Here is an 18,492-nt window from a genome sequence, read left to right as displayed (position 1 = left end):
GTGTTGTTCATTCCGTGAGGGGCAGTTTGTGTTGCTGTGTTTTACCTTGTAATTAACGGTTGGAGGAAATGGTGCGTCACTATTTGTAACAAGTTTTTGTTTCGTTAATTTAAATAAATTTTCTTGTGTGGCAAGGTTTCGCTTGACCACGTGTTTTGTAGTAAAGTGATGTCTTCACATTTCGTGTGATGTGTTCGCGTTCCAAAAGTCTTTGATAAATTTCAATATGTTTGATTATTTCAAGTTTTTTCGATACATGTGTTTTGTAGGATGCTAAAGGGTTTATTGTGTCAACTATTCAATACATATAAAATTTAAACATTTAGGAATTTATTATTCCATTTGAGACATGTTTCGCCCTTCATTGAGGGCATCATCAGTCAAATTACCTCCTCAAGGCAAAAATCAGGTACCTGGTTAGTAATTAAATTGTAAACATTAAGATACATTACAATGGGAAAAATTAAGCAACCAAGAAAAACTTGTTCACAGGTGATACAGTTAAACAATATAAGTTTATAGACACAGTAGTCGGCACCAATGCGTAAAATCACTGAGTATTTTAGCAGAGTCCAGCAGTGGTGTTCCGAAGAATAATTGACGCACTCATTAGAAAATCATAGGAAATTATAAAGTTTATACAAATATTTACATTGAAACAGTCAGGGGAGAAAAGGTATAAAGTATCTGGCGTCAATGTTCGTAACATTAATTAATGCCATTGGTTGAACGATTACAGGTTAACAGGGAAACTATACAGTAAATTTACAATATCCAATTGAACAGTTGAGAAATTACAGCTTATATACATATTTACAAGAGAGCAGCTTGGTGAGAAAGGGTATAAAGATGTCTAGCATCAAGTGCGTCTCGTTGTTTTAGTCGTTAGATGACGATTGCAGCATTAACACATCAGTAATATGCAGAGCGGTCCAGCCTTAGTTTATAATCACAGGGGTCAGGGAAAAATATTCCATAGTTTATTTTTTATTTTTAGAATGTCAAATGAGGTTCTGTAGGGGTAGTCAAAGTGAAAGTTGTCTGGTTGAAGTCCCGGGTTCAGTGCGGTGAATTTGGTCGGTGTGGACGGAGACTCACTGGGTGTCACCGAGTACACGGTGCATATGAATGGCAACAATGGCGGCAGTTATTTGTTAATAATTGTATTGTTGATTTCAGAAATGTCATTGGTTCTATTGTATCACATCTAGTTTTCGTGTTATTTTCCATTTACTGTCTGAAAATGTGTCATTGCGGCACAGTGCTGCTTTGTGATAACAGCGAATCGGCTGTTTGTGGATTCCTACAAGAGGAGCTTAAAGGCTGTACTACTTCATAACGGAAACATTCTCGCTTCGATTCCTGTGGTACATTCGGTTTCACGAAAAGAAAATTACAATATATCACAATGCAAACTGTTTTAGATAAAATCAAGTATCATGAACACCAGTGGGATGTGTGTAGTGACTTGAAGGTGTGTGGTATTGTATTAGGACAACAAGCAGGCTACACTAAATTCCATTGTTATTTATGTGAATGGGACAGCAAGCTAGGGACAAATACTGGTCTACACCTTCCTGGCCAGAGAGACAAGTTTTGACACGTGGTGTGAAAAATGTTACAAATGCTTCATTAGTTGACCCACCAATTTTGCCACCGCTACACATCAAACTGGGAATCATGAAGCTGTATGTTAAGGCCTTGGGCAAAAGTAGCCCCTGTTTCAAGTACATCGCAAGCAAATTTCCACATTTATCTGATGCAAAAGTCAATGAAGGCATTTTTAATGGACCACAAATTAGTAAGCTTCTGAAAGAGAAACTTCGAACAGACGATGAATGGCGTGGAACTTGATGCATAGAATTCAATAAGAGACGTCATAATGAAGTTCCTAGGAAATGTAAAGGATGAACAATACTAAACAATAGTGAAAACGATGTTGGGTGATATAAAAGAGTTGCGTAGAATGAGTCTGAAACTGCACTTCATTCTCATCTCGATCAATTTCCGTAAAATCTTGGGGCTGTTAATGAAGAGATGGGAGAGAGGTCCCATCAGGACATCAAGGAGGCAGAAAGAAGATACCAGGGGAGGTGGGATGAACCAATGATGCCCGACTAGTGTTGGTGTTTGAAGAAAAGAAAAACTTGATGCAGTCAGACGCTGGGAAGCGAAGTGTTCATTCCAAACGAACATCTAGGACTGTTAAAGTTTATTTTGTTCACATTTGTGAATTTATAAAGATACTGAATAAAAGTTACATTGTTTGCTTATAAATCACATTTAATTGTCAAAATAAAATGCTTTCATTGCCTCAGAGTTGTTTGTTTATGTGTTTTTGTGTAAATCAGTATTATATTAAAATAAATGCTAAATATTTCATTGTAATTTTATACTTGATAATTATTCATTTTATATAATAATTCAAGACAATATTCAACTTTCAAAATATATATAATAATACAAACAAATATTTCCAAAATTATCAACATTTTTCAGTACTTTTAAAATGCAATATTCAGGTCTACCTCTTATTTTGATATACCTATTGCGAGAAAACGTGACGTGATACGTAGAAACGGACAACGGATTCGTGTTCAGCGACCCAAAATTAGTTAAGATCACCTATCACACCTCTTGCCGCAAGAAAAATGTTTGAAAATGCTGGGTTGTGTTATCAACAAATAACTGCCGTCATTGTTGCCATTCATATGCACCGTGTACTCAGTGACACCCACTGAGTCTCCGTCCACACTGACCAAATTCACCGCACTGAACCCGGGACTTCAACCAGACAACTTTCAGTTTGACTACGCCTACAGAACCTCATTTGACATTCTAAAAATAAAAAATAAACTATGGAATATTTTTCCCTGACCCCTGTGATTATAAACTAAGGTTGGACCGCTCTGCATATTACCGATGTGTTAATGCTGCAAACGTCATCCACCGACTAAAACAACGGGACGCACTTGATGCTAGACATCTTTACACCCTTTCTCACCAAGCTGCTCTCTTGTAAATATGTATATAAGCTGTAATTTCTCAACTGTTCAATTGGATATTGTAAATTTACTGTATAGTTTCCCTGTTAACCTGTAATCGTTCAACCAACGGCATTAATTAATGTTACGAACATTGACGCCAGATACTTTATACCTTTTCTCCCCTGACTGTTTCAATGTAAATATTTGTATAAACTTTATAATTTCCTATGATTTTCTAATGAGTGCGTCAATTATTCTTCGGAACACCACTGCTGGACTCTGCTAAAATACCCAGTGATTTTACGCATTGGTGCCGACTACTGTGTCTATAAACTTATACTGTTTAACTGTATCACCTGTGAACAAGTTTTTCTTGGTTGCTTAATTTTTCCCATTGTAATGTATCTTAATGTTTATAATTTAATTACTAACCAGGTACCTGATTTTTGCCTTGAGGAGGTAATTTGACTGATGATGCCCTCAATGAAGGGCAAAACATGTCTAAAGATGAATAAAGATGAAGATATCAGTTTGGTTGTAAGTTAGTTGTAAGTAATTGTGAAGACGAATACTTTAGGTATCCTCTAGTGTAATGGATTTAGTATTATACGTTAGGTAGGTTCCACTTTAGGATCACTCCTTGGAATTTATTCCCCTGCACTCCTCTCTGGTTTGAAACAAAGAGAGGAGTGCAGCAGGGCAGCTTATTGTCACCACTTCTATTTATTATTGTAATGGATGTAGTAATGAAATCTATTAAAAGGAAAGAACATGGAGATATCAAAGCCTTCACATTTGCAGATGATGTTGCAATCTGGAGTGACTCAGAAGAGGAATTGGGAGAGAGAATACAAAGCTGGAATGAGGAGTTTAAGAAATATGGTTTAAACTTCAGCAAGACCAAGATGGTGGTGATGAAAGTGTATGGGGAAGGAGCAGAACCAATAGTCATGTTAAATGAAGCTCAACTGGACAGCGTTCCAGTTTTCAAATACTTGGGTAGCGTTATATCAAATGACAACCTAGCAAAACATGAGGTGAACAATTGAATCAATAAGGCAGCACAATTTTACCACCAGGTAAGACACCTGCTGTGGGATGAGCAAATACCCATGAAAACAAAAATGACATTGTACAAGTCCTATTATACACCAATTCTTACATACAGTCTCGAAACCACAACACTGACCAATAGAGATAATTTCAAACTTCAGGCAGCTGAAATGAAATTCCTACGCACTATGATCCAGAAAACCAGGAAAGACAAGATTAGGAATGAGAAAATTAGAGAAGAAGTAGGAACAGATGAATCTCTCCTCACTAAGATTCAGATATCAAGACTGAAGTGGTTTGGCCACATGAAGAGGATGCCAGTAAACAGAACTGCAAGGAAGGAATTTAACAGAAAGGTAGAAGGAAGACGACCCGTGGGAAGGCCACAAAGGAAGTGGATAGATTTAGTTAAGAGCGATGTACTGCTGAGAGGTCATGATTGGGACAAGTTGGTGGAGGAAGAATGGTACAAGGACAGGATGAGATGGAGGAGGCTCATATACCACACCCGGGAAACTGGAGATGGTTTAGGATGATGATGATGACTTCCAGGTTTAGGGTAAACTCCTATAGCTTCCTTTCACCCCCACCATAATCTTGTCAGATGAATTATAGATAGCAGTGCTTACCCTGGGGCTAGTGCCCTAATATCCCTGGTGTGCGAGGGAGAGTCCCTACTGCATACTTATTAAGCTAGCCTTCGGGTGACTGCGCAAGAGCTTTGAGCCCAGCAGCATACTTTCCTTAAGTATTCCCCTGTCTGCTGCAGTTTGTTTGTGTTACAGAGGCTGCAGTGACCAGTTTCTTTGGACAGCAACCTGAAGTGCCAAGTTGGGAGGCACACTCTGTGCCTTGGGCGCTACCATGCCACACCACGATCCTGTGACGAACGTCCTAATGGAGACAGTCGGACTGGATGGTGTCTCACCCTGTTGCTTATCTGGTGCAGGATACCACTGGACTGCAATTACATGGCTACTTGGATCGGACTGAAATTGAATGGAGGCTGGCGGCAAACGGCCGTGTCAGCAGCCGCATCATCAGCGAGAACCTGTGGCCTAGCTGTGCTGTGACTGGTGTGGAAAAGTGGTGCAAAATACTGAGTCCATAACTTGCCTAATGGGAGGCTTTTGAACGCTGTTTGGCAACAGAGTGAGAAGTTTCTGGATGACTAACATTCAGCAGAAGGGAAGTGTGTACATCCTTTGGTAGACAGAGTGCAAATTGTCTAAACTACTGTGAAAGAAGGCATTTTGGAGTGTAATGTGACTACCCATGTAGATTTTGTGATATGTATTGAATAGGTGGATCTATGAACACCATTATTATGTTTGAAAATTATTGATGAATCGTAAAATCTTGGCTACTAAAAGGACTTGTGGTGTGCTGACAGTTTGTTTTTTTTGTTATCAGAAGGACTACTTCAAGAAATCGTGTGTGTTAGAATAATGTATCTTTACTATCTGTACTGTGTGAGAATGTTTTATCACTTTCTCCCCAGGGAAACTATGTTAATGGTCGAGCGTGGCTCGACTTTCGGGGGGAGGAAGATATCACAGGTGAACAATATAGTGGAAGTGGAAAGTGCTTTTGAAGACTTTATTTGTAAAGTATGATATAATGTTTTATTTGTAATGACCTAACCTGTACTGTGTAATATTTGTAACATATGTATTTGTAAATAGTAGATTTCAATTCTGTACTTACTGGAAGTATCTAGAAAATTGTTGAACAGGGTGTGTGCTTTTTGTGGGTTATGTGCTCTAGAAGGAATTTTCGAACTATTCTGGAAATGGAAGATTCGTGAACGTGTATATTCGAGAATGTTAGTTAATGTTCGCCACGGGAATAGGAATTGTGATTGGTGAACCTAGGAGGGGATGGGAGGACTCATGCATTCTGATTGGCTACTCCAAGGCCACGACGACGCCAAGAATGTAAGATCACAACTTAAACATACACTAGGGAAGCTGACCCTCACTAACGTCTTTGCCCCACAGGCATGATTTGAGTAGAGACTCGTGTGTGAACATTGAAGTGGACAAGGTCAATACAGATATTGTTAAAATTTGTAAACATTTTCGGAATACTCAGGTTATTGAATGCAGCAGTTTTGAGAGATACTGTTATACGAAACATGGCCTCCATCTAAACAATTCAGGTAAACGAAAGATAGCAAACATTGTTCTAGATTTTATTAATCTTAAGATATGTACTGTAAAACAGGCAACTCCCTTGAGTTATAATACTGACCAGGAAAACTAGTAGAAAGAGCCAGCTGTACTTCAAGCTGGCTCAGTCAACTAGAAAAAGAAACTCAGGATAGTAAGGAATTTCAAGTTACCCAATTGCAACAGTCAAGTTTTAGGGAGGAAGGGGGTCTGAGATTGCTCTTGGTAAACTGTCAAAGTGTAGTAAATAAACAACTAAAATGCGGTACATTGATGGAATCTTACGAGACTGATGTGGTGATAGGAGTGGAATCGTGGTTGAAAGAAGGGGTGGCTAATAGAGAAGTATTTCCAGAAGGGTACACAGTCTATCGTAGAGACCGAGGAGATAAAAAGGGAGGGGGGGGTTTTTATTCTGGTGAAAGAAACTTACTGTTCACATGAATGGTTTACCGATGAAAGGGATGAAATATTAGGGATAAAATTAGTTTGTGATAATATGAAGGAGGTGGGAATTATAGGAACATACAGGCCAGGAAGAGAGGAAAGAGACATGGAAATATTTGAGAAAATAATAGATTATACTCATAAAAACAATAATAATGATATGGTAATAATTGGGGGAGATCTAAACTTGCCTGAAGTTGAATGGAATGGAGCTGCAAGTGAAGCCCATGAACAGAAACTGGCAAATAAGTTAATTTGGGAGGGAGGATTTACACAAGTAGTACAAGAACCGACTCGTCTCGATAACTTACTAGATGTATTCTTGGTTAAACCATGGGAAATTGTTGATAAAACTGAGCTAATTGAAGGAATAGGAGACCATAAGGCTGTAATAATGGATGTAGGACTCGTACCAAAAAGGCTTAATAAGAGGGTTACACAAGACAGGAAATTGTACAGAAAAACTAAGGTTGATGAATTTGGGACTTACCTTAAATCACAATTCAGTTGTTGGATAAGTGAAGGGAGTAACGTGGATACACTTTGGGCTAAATTTAAAGGAATCATTTGGGAAGGAGAGAAGAGATTTGTACCTGTTAAAAAGGGTAATATGACCTCAGACCCTGTTTATTATACAAGGAAAATAAGAAAATTAAAAAGAAAATGTAGAATAGTAAACAGGAAAATCAAAGAGGGTAGGGAGAGTAGAGAAACTAGAAAACAGCTAATGAGGAACTGAATAGAGTCAAAAAGGAAGCAAAAGAGAATTATATGAATGGCATACTTCAAGAGGGTAATGATCACAAAGGGAAATGGAAAAAACTGTATTCATATATCAGGAATCAAAAAGGAAAAGGAATCCTAATTCCTACAATGGTGGGAGAAGGGGGTGAACACTATTTAACAGATACTGAGAAAGCAAACCTATTTAGTAGGGAATTTAGAGATTCAGTAGATGATTGTCAAGAGTTGGAAACCGAAACAGAAGATAGAGAGGGAGAGAGACAGAGGGAAACAAGAAGCTTCTCATTCACAAACGAAGATATTTTCAGAGAAATCCAACTGCTTCAGCAAGGAAAAGCAGCAGGAAGTGATCAAATTACTGGGGAGGTATTAAAGACAATGGGATGGTACATAGTGCCTTATTTAAAATTTCTCTTTGACTATGTCATAAATAATAGTGTAATACCAAAGGAATGGAAGGAATCTATAATAATACCAATTTATAAAGGAAAGGGTGTTAAAAGGAAACCAGAGAACTACAGACCAATCAGCCTGACCAGTATAGTTTGTAAAATACTGGAGAGTTTAATATCGAAGTACATCAGAGGGATATGTGATGATAAAAATTGGTTCATGAGGAGCCAGTATGGATTTAGAAAGAAATTATCTTGTGAGGCACAACTGGTGGGATTTCAGCAGGACATATCAGATCAATTGGATTCAGGAGGTCAGTTAGATTGCATAGCCATAGATCTTTCCAAAGCCTTTGATAGAGTGGAACATGGAATATTATTAAAGAAATTGGAGGGAATAGGATTGGACGTAAGGGTTACATGTAGGATAAAAACATTTCTAAATTCAAGGGTTCAGAAAGTCAAAGTAAGAAATAATGTATCTCAGGAAGAGAAAGTTTGGAAGGGAATTGCACAGGGTAGTATAATCGGTCCGTTCCTTTTCTTAATATAAGCAAATGATTTAGGGAACAATATAACATCAAAAATAAGATTGTATGAAGATGACATAATTGTTTATAGGGAAATAAACAACATTGAGGATTGTTCAGAATTACAAAGGGACCTTGAAAGTATCCAACAATGGGTTGAAGAAAATAATATGAAGGTTAATGGAGGCAAATCAACTGTTACAACTTTTACAAACAGGAGCTTTAAAACTGAATTTGAATATACTTTGGATGAGGTAGTTATCCCAAAAGATGGCAAGTGCAAATACTTAGGTGTGAGATTTGAAAGTAATTTGCACTGGAAGGGTCATATTGATGACATTGTTGGGAAAGCATACAGATCGTTACATGTCATAATGAGGCTTTTTAAAGGATGCAACAAAGAAATAAAAAGAAAAAAGTTACTTGAGTATGGTTCGTCCATTATTGGAATATGCAAACAGTGTTTGGGATCCTCACCAAGAATACCTAATAAAAGAAATAGATAGTGTGCAGAGGAAAGCAGCAAGATCTGTAACAGGGGATTTCAGGAGAAAGAGTAGTGTATCAGAAATGTTAAAGGAACTTGGGTGGGAAACTTTAAGTAAGAGAAGGGAGAAAACTAGACTTATAGGATTATATAGAGCCTATACAGGAGAAGAAGCATGGGGAGATATCCGTGAGAGGCTTCAGTTGGAAAATAATTATATCGGCAGGACTGACCACAAATATAAAATTAGAAGGAATTTTAGCAGAAGCGATTGGGGTAAATTTTCATTCATTGGGAAGGATGTGAAGGAGTGGAACAGTTTACCAGGGGTAGTATTTGATCCTTTTCCAAAATCTGTACAGATATTCAAGAAGAGAATAAACAGCAACAGAGAAAATAAATGAAGTGTTAGAGGGCATTCGACCAGTGCAGGTTATTGTTAAAAAAAAAAAAAAAAGTGTGTGAATAAATTAATTCCATCCCCTGGTCTAAGGAGTTTGGACAGCCAAAGTAGGGGACTGCCTGTAGGGGTGAAGTACAGTGGGGACTTCGAGGGCCCTGGGACCGCTACGGTACTAGTATTCATTCTGAAACTTTTTATCAAATAAAGCAACAGTATACCTTTACTCAAACACAACATAAACATTAGAACAACTAACTGGCTGCCGGCCGGGTACTCACGTGACCTCCCAGCTGAGCTGTGATTGGCCAGTTGGATTAGACCAGTTTAGGAATGACAGGTGCATTGGAAAAGGCATGTCTTGCTATGACACTCGATTTTCTGTGCTCATTTTAACAGGAAATGACCAGTTCTAGCACGATATGTGTATCACCATAAAATAGGGATTAACCCAAGGAATCCAGTACTATAGCTATCTCAATTTCAGAAAAAAGTGGCTAAGGCGAGGTTTGGCATGGGACGCCTCAGTTATCCGTCACGTTTCCATGCTCTGATGTGAATGCACCGCCACTGCGTCATTTGACTAGTTCTTTATCAACATTTTATGTCAATATTTATTATTTTATATCATTATTTTATTATTATTATTATTATTCTATTATTATTTTTATTACTTTTTGTGTACGGGCTTAGAACTACGGTTACACAAGGATTTAGCACTGATGGAACTGAAATTTGAGGAAGGTTAATCTGGGATATTGTTTCTTTGAGGAACAGATAATGTGGGATTTTTAAAACACTATTTAACTGGGATGCTCGCGGGAGCACATAATTTGAACGAATAATATGGGAAAATATGAGAATAATATGGGAAAACATAGTTTTAGGGAATGAATAATCGAGGTTCCACTGTACCTACAATGCCGCTTTCTTCCAACAGTCTGTTTAAATTTACTTAGGGACTATTCATAACACTGTACTAACAATATTTAAAAACTTCCACAGATCTAGCCCTGGTAGTAGTGCTGTGTAAATACCAATGCTTTCCATATCAGAAAGCACAAAGTAGATGTGCTTTAATGATGATGAAATCATATTAACAAAATAGTTACTTGCCCTGGCTAGGTCTGGGATTTAATTGCGAGACGAGGGCTGGTTTTAGGTCTACTCAGCCAACATGAGAACAATTCAGGAACTATCTGACTATTGAGATAGTCGTCTCAGTCTAGAAAGTCAAGGATAATGATTGTGAAGATTTGCCATGTCATGTTGTAATCTCCGGCCTTCAGGCTGACCAGCGATTGCTCGGTAGGGTTTTCTGATTTTCTTTTTTAGCCTGTTTTTTAAATGCCGTCTACAGAACAACTTATAATCACAGGCCAACAAAAGTTATGCAAGGCATCCATTTTGCAGCTTTTGGTCATAAAAAGAAAGAGAACCAAGTGCCTGTACTAGGTTTTCAGGAGATTCTCAGCTGCTTAGTTTAGTGGCAATTTGATGTTCAGAAGAAAAGCATTTACACACTACAGCACTATGCTGGGAGTGCTCTTTTTGACAGAATGTTGGAATACAGTGTTGCTGATCTAGATGTATATACTGACCTGCCACTACCAATAGCAGGAAGAGCAAGAGACTTCAAGTTCTTCTGATCTGCAAGCGTCAGGCAGTTTTTAACAGTTTTATCCAGTTTATCAGTAGCATCCACTTCATTACTTGTAGGACCATTTACGTGGATCACCCATTTGGCAGGGAAGTTATATCCCCCACATACAGCCGCTGAAAGCAGAGAGCATAAGAAGGTTGCAATCTGCACTATTCTGTTATAATATTACTGTGATGTTTCATAAACTCATTCTGCTAGGTTTCCCTGCAATGATAAAAATATAATTATTGTTATACAGTTAATATTTCACAACAAATCAAATATTAATACAGGGAAAGGGCACACTGATACAAACATTGTTATTGATGTACTCTAGCGTAAAGAAATGAACATGTGCCCAGGAAACAATGTGCAATGCCTAGCTGGTAACATTAAACGTTCTTTACTCAGTGTTGTAGTAAAAGAACAGGATTGCCACAAAGAATATAACCAGACAAAGTGTTATGTAAGGTATGAAGGTCTACACTGCTGCCAACAAACAGAGCGGTGAAGTTGCAAGAAAGATAAAGTAAGCTGCTCTTCAGGCCTCCAACATATAGAGCAGCCATTCGTCAACGAATAACCAACAACAAGGTAAAAATTACCTAGTTCTTCTGGGTTGAGTTTGCTGACATTTTGAATACAATGCGGTATTCTTTGCCAAGGCAACTTAACCTCGATCAGAGGTTAACATGATAAATTTTTATAAAATCCCATCATCTTAGAGGCAAGATTAATTTTAATTTAGTGAGAAGTTAGCCACAGACAGTTTCAGTTGCTAGATATTGAGGACAAACTCCATGTACTGCTCCCTCTCAGCTCGCGAACTCGGGACGGTGAGCATCGACAAGGACCATTCTTGAGAATTCAGGATGTAGCATGCCTCTTCTCTTGCTTTAACACTTGACAAGTCAACAAAATATTCTTTCCATTGGATTGCTGTCTCCACAACTCCATTTCTGGCCTTCAAAAATTCTAATGACAACATTTTCAACTTCCACTTATAGTGAAACCTCATTAGTACAAGTTAAAAAGCAATTGTTTCGAGCATTGCTAGAGTGTAAAAGGGGGGGGAAGATATGGCCGTTGTTGAATAGCAATGAACAGAAATCAGTGAAGCAACAGAAGTGCTATGTAAATTTTGTCTTGTCATCATGTTGGGTAAACAAAACATTTAAAGAACTGAAGTGTTTATGCAAAGCAAATTATTGTATGAAGCTTTCTTATTTAAAAATTATTAAATATTTAGGCCTATGAAGAAGATTTATGTTCTTTTGCATTTCCTGATTTAAATTGTATTATTTTGTAAAGTATAGAAAGGGATGTGGAATTTTTATACATGACTTGTGAGGCAGGGTGTGCCACGTGTCGTTTTGTAATATCCGTTAAGATGCTTTAATTGGCCAGTATATTAGGATTTTTAATTTGTGAATGTGGCACACTAGAGTGTGGCTATTGGTTATTTGTAATCACTCGATATCCTGTTTGCGGCTCCTCGCGGGTGCGAGTTAATTTGTCCGCGTCTTTGAATTTGGATCACTACAGCGGGCAGACGCGTTTTACGTCCGTCCCGCAATGGGTCTTCAGCCGGCGAAGGTAAGCGCTATGTTATTTAAATGCATTCTTGTGTTTCGGACCTTTCCCACTTAATGTAACTTCAGTAATTATGTAGAATTTCATCTTGTGTACCAGAGTTTCCTCTAGTTTTCCACATTTTCCAAAATAGAGCGATTATGCTAGTCCGCAACGTGTTGTTTTCAGAGGCAGACAAGTTGTAACTGTAACACCTTTTTGAATAGCGTAATTACTTTTGTTTCGTTCGAGGTTGCCTCCTTTCATTCAACTTAATGTGAACCTCTATGTCAAAGTTTGTTTGTTTGTTTCCCTTAAACATCGTTTGTTTTGTATCTCAAGGATCAGTTAATCCGCAGTTCATTTATAATTGTATGTTCATTTTCTCAATAATTATTTGTCTGTTGGGTGTATTATTATAAGTTTTTTCTCCCCCATAACGTCATACGTTGCCATGGACCTCATAGGGCCCCGCACGTTCCATAATCCTCTCTTAGTTGCCATTATTAGGCCTATAAGTTCCCAGCGTATGATTTGATTTTGCGTATTTAGAAGTTTTCCGTCACGTTTCCATGCTCTGATGTGAATTCACCGCCCCTGTGTCATTTTACTATTTCTTTATTAATATTATTAAGTGTCTCTATTATTTACTATTTCTTCATTCACCTTTTATGTCAATATTAAACATTTATTATTATTATTATTATTATTATTATTATTATTTGTAGGCGTAATTATCTCGATTACCGCTACAAAAAATTCTAATGACAACATTTTCAACTTCCACTTATAGTGAAACCTCATTAGTACGTTCCTCATTAAGATGTTTAATCGTTTAGAAAGTCGTAAATTCGAAGTCCCAGTTCCCATTGTGTAAAATCTATATAAAGTACCTCACTTATAGTGTAATGAACTTTTGCCATTACCACAAAGTACAATCACATTTTTTCTAGCCCTTAAAATGTTCTTTGTTATCCTGAAAATCTTCAGTGTCATCCATGTGAAAGGAATGAGATTTCCAACACAGATAGGAAGCAGGTTGGAGAAAGATGGGAATAAAGGGAAAAGTCCTTGAATTCTTGAACTTCACAGGGTAAATTCCACCTGGGGATCAAGCTGCTAGTCTCAGGGGGGTTCAATTTTGCTTGCCAGTTAGCAGTGCTAGTGAGCCTGTTAGTGCATTCCAGTTAACGGCTAGAAATTTATTCCGTGATGAGGAGAGTCCAGATTTTTTAGGTTTTGACCTATTTTTTTCCCTGGAAAATGAATTAATATATTTCAAGATATATATTTGTTTTATATAATAAGAGCCAATCGAGGGATGTTCCACCATCAATATTTTATATAATATATAACATTCATTAAATGAATACCGCTTTCGATTCCCTTGGAATCTTTTTTGCTAGGGGCTTTACGTCGCACCGACACAGACAGGTCTTATCGCGACGATGGTACAGGAAAGGCCTAGGAGTTGGAAGGAAGCAGCCATGGCCTTAAGGTACAGCCCCAACATTCGCCTGGTGTGAAAATGGGAAATCACGGAAAACCATTTTCAGGGCTGCCGATAGTGGGATTCGAACCTACTATCTCCCGGATGCAAGCTCACAGCCGCGCGCCTCTACGCGCACGGCTAACTCGCCCGGTATTCCCTTGGAATCATCATCAGTTCAAAGCAAATAAATAAATCAGAAGGGTATTAACACCTTCCAACATGAAATCTGCCTTTGAACACACTTAAAATGGTTGACATGGGTTATACGTTAATATTTAAAGAACTGCCTACGACTAGGTCACAAATAATTGGAATGCATTTGTACAATGTTGAGTAGAATTTGAAAATAATATATAGTTAAACCTTGTTAATTGAAAGTCGTTGGGACACAAAAACCAGACTTCGAATTATGTGATTTTGAATTAACCGCCAACTCGCAATTCAGAAATGCCAACACTTGCTGTATTACAAGTTGTCCATTTCATGACCGTATTGATGAGTATAATCAAGAAGTTAGTATAAATAACCACCCAATCAATACTTTATTATTGTCTCAGGTGAAATTGAATATAAATTAGCACTTACAGGACATGTTTTGACCAGTCAGTGGTCCTCTTCAGCTGTATAAAGAAAGAACTGAGAAGAAAAACATTAGGACAATAAGCACAAATAATAAAAGTTCTTTGGAGATTCCTTTGTTAAAAAATGGAGGTCATCATAATAGGACATCTTGCCTCTCGTTTTTGTTTGGAAAAGACGTTTATTCTGCGCTAGGTGGTTATTTATACTAACTTCTTGAACACTTGCTGTGTCACAAAATAATCTAACGCCCGTTATTCCATGAAATTAACATTGATTCACAGTCTAAACCTTTCAAATGCCACAGGAAAAAAAAAAATTAAAAAAAAAAAAATTCCCAAATGTATCCAACAAGGTGAATTTACATTATTCAAATAATGCACTTGGATAAATCACTGGCAAACATAACCTCACGCAATGAAAGGAAAAAAAAAACCCACACAATTCAGAGATGAGGACAAATTATGCTGGCTCCCTTGTGCAAATGCTTTATTTTTTGGATTACTGTACTGTTTGAATTGTTTAGATTCCTTGTACTTGCACGGAAAGTGCCCGACATCCTTAAAACATTGTGGCTTATTGAACTTTCCTATGACGAGGGGAGGAAGTCTCTCGCTTCCGTGTGCATTGCACCACAGTACAATGACCCCCACCCTTGTACGATTTCCCGGCTGGCGCTTCTCTCTTTTAAAACCATAGTCCGTTTGGGCTCAGCATAAAAAAAAACAATGCGGTTTCACCATATTGACAATATTGTTCGGTGCGTACGAATTGATTATATGAGCCACGCTTTTTTGCCAATTGTTGGTATTGCCAGTGTTCATGGATTCTGCTTCTCCGCACACTGCCTGCTACATGATATTGTGGTGCTCCTTAAAATGCTGAATACCGGTATAAAAGAATTACGATTTCACTCAAACTTAGCAAATATGAAGCACACTGTAGACACACCGAAATGAGTGAAAGTGCGGAAAGCTACCCCTGCATGTTCCGGGAGATGCGCTCTATCATGTTGCAGATAATTTTGAATTTAAATTACTCCGAAAAATATTATTTAAAAAAAAAAATGTAAAGACAGTTTTAAATTAAAAGTCTGAATTTTGGTAATGGGACCGACACTGTTCTTTGAATTACAAATTATCCGTATTTTGAATTAAACAATTTAAAAAACATGCAAAACCGTACCTCATGTTTCTGGGAATGAGAACTCCTTCGAATTAGGTGGGATTTTGAATTAACCGGTTTCGAATTATCGAGGTTCTACTGTATAAAAACTTGAAGTTGAGGAATGCTATGAAGTTCTTACATTGTTGCTGTGGATATATAAAAAACCTATGTTAAATTTGTTCATATATTCGTAGTTGAATCGTCGAGAAAAAAACACGTATAAAAAATGTCAATCTTGTGAAAGTTGTTAAGTTATGTTAAGACAATTTACAGTTAAGGCATTTTGCCGAGGAGTTGTTTTGTAACAGCTGCTGTATGTTGAAAATGTCACTGGTGATGTTGTTGTAGGCACAGTAGTCGCAAAAGATGGATGTCTGAGAAAGAAGAAATGAGAGTTAATGTGCGTATTAGAGAATGGTTTGATAGTACTTACTCCTTTACTCCTTGTTCTCGTTACCCTGCCGCTAGGAAAGCTGGAGGTACACTGAGTGGAGTTTATTACTGACTTTAAGAGGGGGCGCGAGAGAGTAGGTGAGTGATCCGTTGATCCGCTGTGCTACCTAGATACGTCTTGAGAATAAGGGGATGGATGACCTCGTAAAGTATGTTTGTTTTCTCGATAGATTCATTCACATTGCAATTGAAATTGACTCGTTGATCCAAAGATATATAAAACATTTCTGTGATATTGAGCAGAGGTTCCTTTTTCATAATTTCAATGATGCAAGTCCTTGTCTATATCAGAAAAATTGTGGTTGGATTCATGTATATGTATTTCCATGGCAGAATGCCTGTTATGTTTGACTGCACTAATATGTTCGATGTACCTGGTGTTAAAGCTCTTCCCTGTCTGTCCGATATAGCCTGCTAAACATGACATGCACTGTAATCTGTAAATACCTGATTTACCAAACTTACCGGATTTATTCACGGTCCCTGGATTGTGGAAGTGAGATAGATTGTTGTTGATTATCCTGAATGCTATTTCTACCCCGGGTTTTTTAAACAAGTTTGCTACTTGGTATACAGAATCATCGTTCTGTTTCTTCCTTCTGTTTCTTTTCTTTAATAAGAGTAGATTTTGGTTTATTTTGAATTTTAGATATTATTTGGTCGATGAACCTTCTGTTACATCCATTAGAATGAGCTATTGCCCTGATGGTATCATGTTCTTTTAGTTTGGAATGAGATAATGGTACACTGAATGCCCTGCAGAGCAAGCTATAAAAAGATACCTTTAAAAAAATGTATTCAGAAGTAGGAGATCTTCTTGTTTCATTTCAGCCAACTAAGGACCACGTCATTTCAACTGTTTCCCTTGAACTTTAATGTTGGTCCAGTATTCCTTCATTTGTACACGGTGTTGCTCCTTTCGCTCTTCCGTCCATGCCTTTCCAGTTTTCATCTTCGGCTTTGGTAGGAAACTCTGATGTTCTTGGAGTTTTTTCTTAAGTGGGACACGCTCCTGGATATCTTCAAATGAGATCCCGATCTCCTGCAGATCTTTCTGTACCTCACTGAACCATGCCTCCTTTGCCTTTTTCTCTTGGAGGAAAGTGAAAATGCGGTTGGTTAACCGTATTGTCATTATTTATATTATTATTATGTGATATGAGTAACTTGTTTTATACAAACGGATGGAAAAACAGTGCTATTTACAACTCGGAAAGTTTGCGTGAGTCATGCGGACATTCCAGAATCTGATGAGGTGGCCTTGTTATTGTCTTGTGACACGGAAGTGGTTTGGGGGCGTGGTCTTGGAGTGACAAGAGGATCTTCCACTTGTGATTGGATGGCCAACATCAATCTAGACGTATCGTGAAAGAGTAGAGGGAAGCTGAGGTCTATATCAGCATGTGCAAAAACGGCGGAGAGACTGGACTTCAAACTTTGGTAGGAAGAGAAGATACAACTTTGGTGGAACGTGCTCTTATAATGTTTGTGGAATGTGAAAAGTGGTACTAATCTACAACTGTGGAGTGCTTAGACACTTGGGGTGGTATGCACCATCTTGGAGTAAATTACTACAGAAGTAGCGTTTACTAAAGAAGTCCATACTACATTATTACGGGAGTTACTTACTCCGGAAGTAATGTCGGAGAGTTGAAGTACAATTTACTATTTTAGTTAATACTATAGAAGTAGCATTTGTTACTCGCGGAGTAGTGTTGTGTTTGTGTGTCTACTTTAAAGAAATCTAAATGGATAAGGTTATGTGCGATAGCAAAAGGGGGGGAAAAACGTAAGTGAAAAAGATAAATGCTTGTTAGTAGAGATAATGACGATCTATGCAAAGGATATAGGGTGTAAGAAACAGAACAGAAAGATGCTGGATAAGAAAAGAAATTCATGGAAAGCCGTGACTGATGAATTCAATGTGGAAGGACTTAAAAGTGAAGGGTAAAGAAAAGCTCAAAGTCATGGACACGCGGGAGAAATTAAAACTGATGGTGATTTCTTCATACAGATCGCCTACATCTACAGCGAATTTTCCCATTTTTTCACACCAGGCAAATGATGGGTCTGTACCTTAAGACTACCGCCGCTTCCCACTCCTAGGACTTTCCTACCCTATCATCGTCATAAGACCAATATCTGTGTCTGTGCGACGTTAAGCAAAAAAAAAAAAAAGGGTAAACAGGCCTACCTCCTCCAATTTCTGAAAAGTTCACCGTTGTCATCAGGAGGGCAAAAAATGGGAATATGCGTGCAGTCACAGTCAATTGCACCCGCGATGTGTGGAAACCTGCCAACGTGAAGAATATCCTTTTATTTTCAGAACAGTCATAATCATTTGCAGGCATACCTCACTCTTAGCCTCAGTAGTGC

At 37.9% G+C, this 18,492-nt stretch overlaps 1 protein-coding gene across 6 annotated transcripts in view; it reads right to left on the bottom strand.

Moving 5' to 3' along the window:
* The window catches only part of LOC136879059 (core histone macro-H2A.1), a 380,958-nt gene that overhangs the window by 154,014 nt on the left and 208,452 nt on the right, over nucleotides 1–18,492 (bottom strand). For all 6 annotated transcript variants that reach the window (XR_010860885.2, XR_010860886.2, XM_067152802.2 and 3 more), the window contains exon 7: nucleotides 10,813–10,987. Coding sequence is in view for 4 of the 6 variants with exons in the window: in XM_067152802.2 (XP_067008903.2) it covers nucleotides 10,813–10,987 (175 nt within the window). In the remaining 2 variants the exon portion in view is untranslated. The remainder of the gene's footprint in view (nucleotides 1–10,812; nucleotides 10,988–18,492) is intronic.

The sequence above is a fragment of the Anabrus simplex genome, chromosome 8 (assembly GCF_040414725.1).
Source record: "Anabrus simplex isolate iqAnaSimp1 chromosome 8, ASM4041472v1, whole genome shotgun sequence".
NCBI classification, from domain to species: Eukaryota; Metazoa; Arthropoda; class Insecta; order Orthoptera; family Tettigoniidae; genus Anabrus; species Anabrus simplex.
This window is presented reverse-complemented; position numbering and strand designations above follow the sequence as displayed.